Source organism: Phalangium opilio, unplaced genomic scaffold, assembly GCF_054372755.1.
Source record: "Phalangium opilio isolate 3A_F unplaced genomic scaffold, DU_Popi_V2 ptg000061l_1, whole genome shotgun sequence".
Taxonomy (NCBI): Eukaryota; Metazoa; Arthropoda; class Arachnida; order Opiliones; family Phalangiidae; genus Phalangium; species Phalangium opilio.
Window position 1 is genome coordinate 10,466,622 of NW_028324178.1, and position 7,734 is coordinate 10,474,355.

General features: G+C 38.1%; 1 protein-coding gene across 1 annotated transcript; it reads right to left on the reverse strand.

The window, feature by feature from the left end:
• Positions 1-5,127: 5,127 nt before the first annotated feature.
• LOC149665093 (uncharacterized) lies at positions 5,128-7,350 on the reverse strand. Its single transcript, XM_089842070.1, has 7 exons — positions 7,164-7,350; positions 6,763-6,850; positions 6,386-6,538; positions 6,101-6,224; positions 5,823-6,040; positions 5,417-5,718; positions 5,128-5,356 (listed from the first exon to the last, which is right to left on the reverse strand). Exons 2-7 carry the CDS (start codon positions 6,784-6,786, stop codon positions 5,128-5,130), a joined length of 1,050 nt encoding a protein of 349 aa, XP_089698196.1. The 5' UTR covers positions 6,787-6,850; positions 7,164-7,350.
• Positions 7,351-7,734: the final 384 nt, after the last annotated feature.

Genomic DNA, 7,734 nt, shown 5'->3' on the forward strand with positions numbered 1-7,734 from the left:
TTGCATACCCAAAAAGACTCAAATAGAGTAGAATTTGATGGTTCTATTTATTTATTTTTTCATTTCATAAGGGATACACTTACTTGAAGTGTATAACCGCTCCAAAGAGGAAGAGACGTCCTCCTAACCAAACCAAATCAAACCTAACCTATCATAACAGTAATGTTTTGGAAAAGGCATATTATTTGAGAAGCCAATGAAGCTAATCATCAATATTTTAGAAAAGGCGTACCATAGCTAAATGATTTATAAAATATTATTAACCAAACCTAACGTAACATAACATAACAGTAATGTTTTGAAAAGGCATATTATTTGAGAAGTCAATGAAGCTTAACATCAATATTTTGGAAAAGGCGTACCATAGTTAAATTATTTATAAAATATCACTAACCTAACCAACCCAAACCTTACCTAACATAACAGTAATGTTTTGGAAAAGGCATATTATTTGAAAAGTCAATGAAGTTAAACATTAATATTTTGGAAAAGGCGTACGATAGTTAAATGATTTATAAAACACGAACTTTCTCGTGGATCTAGCAGAAAAATATAATACATTTAGAATAACACTTCACATTAATTGGTAGGAAAATTATTTAACCTAACCTAACCAAACCAAACCTAACCTGAACCTAACCTAACCTAACCTAACCTAACCTAACCTATTCGCTTTAAAAATAATCAAAGTCGTTTTGAAAGCCACCCTTTGCAGCATAAAATATTAGACGAAACCATTCGATTGGGAGAAATGAGAATTGAATAGTTTGGGATAAAAATTCCGATTGGGAAATATAAGATTGGGAGAACTGGGAATCGGAAAGTTTGGGATAAAAATGTATTTTGGGAAACACAGAATTGGGAGAAATGGGACCATACCCTCCGAGTGACGATGACGTCACGAAGAGTTATTATATTAAACATCTCGGGGTGTCTGTCTGTGTGTCTGTCACCGCGCTCGCAGTTGGCAAATTGGAGCAAAAGTATATGCTATATCCGGACCGCGTTCGCACTTCGCAGAGAGCAATATTAGCTTCTACTTCGTTATCATCGTTAGGGTTAAGATCTACGCGGCGATCGGCTAGGGTTAAGAGAAACGTCTAACCAGAAGTGAGATGAGACTAGGAGTGAAGGGCTCTAGTTTTGATAATAGATCCTGGCATTAGTGAGCAAATTTGAGGATTTTACGCCGCTTCAATCGCGCCTACGCTAGAGAGAAACAAGATATGCCCCAAGGCATATTAACGCTTTTTGCAGTGCGATATTGTCTTTAACAAAACCCGAAATTAGGGATATTCACACCGGTAACGTCAACGATTCCCGCTACCAATAAGCAAAGGCGTGGAAAAGTATGGGAAAAATATCGATAGTTTAACAACAATCCGTAGTGGCGCAGACGTAAAGTATCCGCATCCCACACCGCCAACGTCAGTTCGAATCCCGCTACCTCCGAGCACGGGCCACTAAACTACTTAGTTTAGTGGCCCGTGTTCCGAGCATTTTCTCGTCGAAAATATGATCGAATTTAGTATAGATGTCGCTAGTGCGGTGGAGAATCAAATTCAGGCGAGCTCTGCCGCGTAATTTAAATTTACGAAAATGTACGCGAACGCGAAACAGCCAGCCGTCCTGCCAGCTAGCCAGCCAGCCTGCTTCCAGGGGTCTCCGTATGAAGCTTTTGCTATGGGCAAAAAGCTTAAAAAATTGGTCGAGTTCCAAAAAAATTTCTTACCCCCTTCACGGACGCTGGTGCTTGAATCTAGTTCAGCCGTCTACCACCGCGAGCGTCCCACGTTTTGGAGGGGAAATCCCGAAACCGCTACTAGAGGGCCAACCGTTGGTGTCTTATCAAGAATATTAATTTTCGCCGAGTGAAGAATTTGGTTAGCTCAGTACTTCTAGTCTCATCCCACTTCTGGTCTAACCTCAAAATGACAGGGCTTCCACCAAAGGTTCACGCAATTTCTGGTTTTCTTAACACGTATACTATTGGGAATCGGCAGGCTTTTATACAATAAATTTGCAAAAATTGTTAAAGAGGCATACGCTAAAAGTCAAACATTAACAATAGCTATTAGAATTAAGATAAACTACTGACAATTAAAATAATATCTATTTAATTAAGAATAACGAATTGGGTAGATAGCCTTCGTCTAGACTCGGAGAGGTTTATTTCGGTTTCCCAACTTGTAATTACTTGATATTGTCAAATATTTGTAAAACACGCAGAAATTTAATCATGAAGCCAGTTTTTCCTTCTTCTTCAGTCAAGCTAACAAATGGCGGTAACTGGCAAAAAATATAACGTACTCAGCTGAAGTGTACAAAGTCCTCGCGATTGGACTAGTAACATTATCTTTGAACAGTAGCAAATCATGAAATGCTTAAAACTTACTGCCATGAAGGGAGCTTTGTAGTATTTTGCTGTTTCGTCGTGCGTCATTATTTCTTTTCAATTTGTCACTGTAATCGACGCAGTGTTGTTGGCGAACCAATCGCGAAAGAAAAAAGAATGCTTTAGAATGTATTGAAGTATTTTGGTCTCTTCTTAAGTTGCGCCGTACTTCGACATTGTAACCGCGTAGTATTCTTAATGCGTGTCGAATTTAGCTTTTGGGAATCGCCATTCGCACAAAGCGACCACGCACGAAAACAATTTGAACGAAAATGCTGAGAAAACCCTTTCGATGTTTGAAATCGTTTTTCGGAGCTTTGTTACGATACTTGTGAATATTGACACCAAGAAAGTAATAAAGTTTTCCAAAGAAGCGAAGGAATCAGAGCAAGGATAATGGACCGATCTTCCTTTATATGGAAATCTTATTTCGGGATCGATGACGTGTCGACTTTTGTGGGAACTCGACTCGTTAGTTGCTAAGCAACCAGTTTATGGTGTCGCTAGTTTTTGAGCTTCTAACACAGTGCTTCACAATTAAATGTTTAAGACTTACTTCATTTAAAGGGGCCGAATGGTTGGTTTTGAACTCGATACTATTCGTAAATGAGTTCTCAGTTTTTCATTGTACTTGGTGCAGTTATGAAAGGAAGAATTCCGAAATTGCAAACGTATTAAGCATTTTATCATAAACTAAGTTATTTCTTTCCGTTCTCAAGTTCGCGTTCTCTAGTAGATGTTTAACTGCAGTACCAATTTGATTGTGAGTTTAAATTAAATTGCGTGGATCGATACTCAAAAACCGCGCGTGCACCCAGGCAAACATTTAATAAGGGCAAGTCTTGGGAAACTCTTCGCGTGTTTCACCTTAAGGCCCGTTCAGATTAACCAACTTTAGCCATCTGACAAAGCCGAACTGACCAGTCAGGTTAGATTGTCAGGTAATATGAACGTCTCACCCAAACGTACTATTGTCAGGTAATATGAACGTCTCACCCAACCGTACTATTGTCAGGTCGAAGCTCTGATTTTAATCGGGTAGATAGGCGAATTGAATCGGGCCGAATAAGGTCAGAGAGGGAGCAAACCAATCACAATAGGCGAAACTATTACGTCATGAGACACGTGTCGTTTTTACTTCAAGCTCGAGAGAGAGTACCAGCCGTTATTTATTTGTCGCCGAAAACCTGAAAAACGATTTCGGGCCTTGGCCATTTTTAACACGAGTTGATTATTAAGTTTTGATGGTTGTTCCTCAATGAATATAAGAGGTAATATGTAGGGAAGTTTCTTATATTACTTCTGATATTATTGACCTTGGTCTATGGTTTGTCAGCTGACTAAAATTGGGTAATCTGAACGGGCCTTAATTTTCCCAGCCTACAAGTTTTAGTTTTAATTTGAGGCATGAGTGAAAAATATTGTTTTCTTCAGTTCTGAAGGAAACAGAGCATAAATAATGGCTTTTCTTTTCTCGGGTTGTCGATGATAAAGTAGCGACATATCTTATCGATTTCTTTGAATTGGTCATCTCGTGTCAGCTAGAAGTCCCCAGTGCGTTACAATAACAAGCGGTATCCTTTTGAAAAGCTAGGCATAAAAGTATCATCATAGTTTGTGATAATAAAATCGCTTAATATTTACGAAATAATTCTTTATTCAAATTACTTTTAGTGATACAAATAGTCCAATACAATACACCGGAAAGACTAGATACGCCAGTACACCCTAGTTTGACTGAAGTGTTATGCTTAGATCCCTTCTTGTTTCTTTCCCCTTTTGTCACTCTCTGAACTTCTTATCAATTGAGTTGAAGGACCTTCAATGAAATTCTTTTTCTCGTATGATTTTCTGTGGTGGACCATGAAGCTGTCGAATTACATCTTGTGGTTTAAAATATTTTCTGTAAGCTAAGGTGCTACCGTGTTACTTTTCAACATTTGAACGCATATTTCAAGAACGAGAGTGATAAAAGACGCGGAGAATGAACAAAGCTCCCAAGAGGACCATTACTATTTTTGCGCCACATCTCGTATATTTTAGCGAAATCTAAACCTTAAAGTTATATTTCAAATTACTATTTAAAATATTATTTTTTCATATTATTTAAAATAAATAATTTATATAATTTAAAATAATATTTTGTAAATGAATTAAATAGCTTAAAATAAATATAAATTTTTAACCAAAATTTCAAGGTAGGCTCGAACGCGCGAGCCTCGGTTTTAAAACAATCCACGAGGAAAATATTGTCGAGCGATTTACCACTGGGCTACGACTAGCTCTGTGATTTCCGTTCTGTTTGCGTGCTGTATACATATTCTAAAGCTAGAGTTGACTGATAGCTGAGGGTGAAAATTAAGGTGGGGTTTTCGACGCCGTCCAATAAGCGGTGTGACGAAGACGAAACGAAGGAGGAGTTAAACTCTATTGTTATGCTCCCCAATATTTTTACGCCATCTAGCGATGGGCGCAAAAATAAAAACGGTTTTCTTTTGTTGCGAACGCGATTGTTGTTGATGCTTTGGTCAACTAAAATTAAATTTCTTTTCGTTGTACTTCTGTGGGGGACCATGTAGGGCCAAATTACATTTCTTGCAGTAGTTGAAAATATTCGGTAATGGTTTGAAAGCGATTCTGTAAGTGATGGATATGGTTTTGCAGACACTGTTCTTTTTGGTATACTTTCTTTTGAAGGAGTGATGTCGGTCTAAAGATATGACACCGATAAGCTAAGGCGCTACCATGTTAACTTGCAACATGTCAACGTATATTTCGAGAACGAGGGTGACGAGAGACGCGGAGAATCCGTAGAGACAGACGCGGAAAATGACCATGAAAGCGGAGACGTTGATGACGACGAACGAGTCCGGGGTTTCAATTTTCTGACATGGATGCATTTCGTTCTTCAAAGACGGGTTCAGATCCATCAAGCAATCGCCCTCGGTCAATTTGCGCAGCCTGACAAATATGATTAAATTATTTCCACCATAAACATACAACTTCGAAGGAGACACTAACCTTCTGTTGACGGTCTTGATTAGCGTTTGCGAAGTGTTTTTCTTGAAATACAACACCGCGTAGCTTATTGTTAAAGGCTGCTGGCTTACTTTCAATTTACAGCTTCCAGTCTTTGTGTGCCGGGCCTTGATTATATTCCAGTGTAGCATTTCCGCTGCAAAAAGAAAACTTTGTCGATATTCAATTCCCGAATGAATGTCATCGTTTTCCGTTAAAGTGCCGTATGTCTGGTAACACGAATTCGGGTTCGCATCTGCTCGCTTTAGTACTTCCGCATATGCCGTTTTAATCAATGCATTTTGCTAAATCGAAAATAAAGAAATAAAAATGAAAAACACCTAAGATGAAAACAATGAAGGACGTATATTAACCGAATGAGAAAGTAACTCGTAACTCTTATATTAACCTGAATGAAATTGAATTGTGCCGTGTTTTTCATCAGTAAAGGTTTAGCATTGGGAAAGTGAAATACATCGTCGATGGTGTCGAAGGGAAGTGCTTCCGATTGGCTCGAATACTGTGACGTCATTTCCGAAGATACAAAAACCAATAGAACGAAAGACGCCAAACTCCAAAAGACCGAAAGGAAACGAGAGACTCCGCTACAATTCAAACTTTGGGGACCTGAGATTGAAATTGAATTCAATTATGAAATGAGCATATCGCTTCTCTAAAAGTTCTTACTCGTTCCCAGAAAGCATTGCAACAAAAACATGAAGGGCAGTTCCGATTTGACTTTGCCGTATTTAGAGTTTAGTTTGCCCGTCATGTAAATCAGCAGAACGACACCAACGGACCACACAATTATCTAGATATATTAAATATCAAAAACTTTAGTCCACTGTTTCAACATGGATAAAGTTATAAATCAAGCGAAACATATTTTTAGAGAGAGTTTAATCTACAATAGAAAGCTAGATCCGGTTTACTGATAACAATTTTATATGAAAATTAGGAATGACAAGTTACCCATATGTCGAACACGGAGAAAATGTCGTTTTCATTTGATTGGTTTGTTCCGAATAATATTTTGATTCTCGAAGTCCAAAATGGGTGCGAAGATGGAAAGGAATTGAAACGATCACTTGTTTCGAACACAGGAGTTATTGCGAAATCTGCCTCCTGTGTATTGGAAACGTTAACTCCATTATTAATGAAAGAAGTTGACCAAGAACTAACTCGTATTGCTGTAAGAATCAAGTAGGCCCTAATTATTTCCATGAAAATTAAACCTTAAAATGACAAATACAACAAAACCATGAAATTTCATTTCTAGGAAGCTAAAGCCTAACATATTCTTAGTATCGAGAATGAATTCTTGGTTCAGAATATATTTTTAATTGTACATTTCTTTCGATCATTCCTAGCATTCCATTCCACGAATTATTAACTTTCGCTCCCCAAAACTTGTCTACATTCGGGATAAGAGTAACGCTGAAAAACATTTCCATGATTCTGGTTATTATGAGTACCATAAAAGCACCACTAACTCTACGCAAATTACTTGATATTGTCGAGTGTTTGTAGAACATGCAAGAATTTAATCATGTAGCCCGTTTTCTCTCCTTGTTCATTCAAATAAACAAATGGCGATAACTGGTAAAAAAATAACGTGCTCAGCTGAAGTGTATGAAAGACAACGGGCGAACATAATCTAGTGAATTTTCGTAGTTCAAGGAAATCCTTGCCATTGCACTAGTAACATTATCTTTGAACAGTAGTAAATCATGAAATGCTTTAAACTTACTGCCATGAAGGTTGCTTTGTAGTATTTTGCTGTTTCGACGTGCATTATTATCAGTTTTTAATCAGTCTCGAAGGAGAACCAATTGCGAAAGAATGAAATATTTTAGAATGTATTTTGGTCTCTTCTCAAGTAGCCCCGTTCTCCGACAGAGCCACTTCGCAGTATTCTTAATGCGTGTAGAATTTAGCTTTTGGGGATCCCGCCTTGCGCAAAGCGAGCAGTCACTAGAATAAATTGAAGGAAATCCTGAGAAAACCCTTTGCGTGTTTGAACTTGTTTTTCGGGGTTTCGTTTTCGTATGTTACTTGTAATTTGTGGCATGAGTGAATATTGAAACCCGTTAAAATCAATAAAGTTATAAAGTTTTTCAAAGTAGCGAAGGAATCAGAGCAAAGATAATGGTCCTACCTTCCTTGAGAGGAAATCTTTTTTCGGGATCGATGACGTGTCGACCTTTGTGGGAACTCGAGTCGTTAGTTGCTAAGCAACCACTTTCTACCAGAGGCAAAGTCAGTACAACGGATTTCTCAAACTTTGGCGAGTAATGCCAAGACTTAAGGCCCGAGAAGTT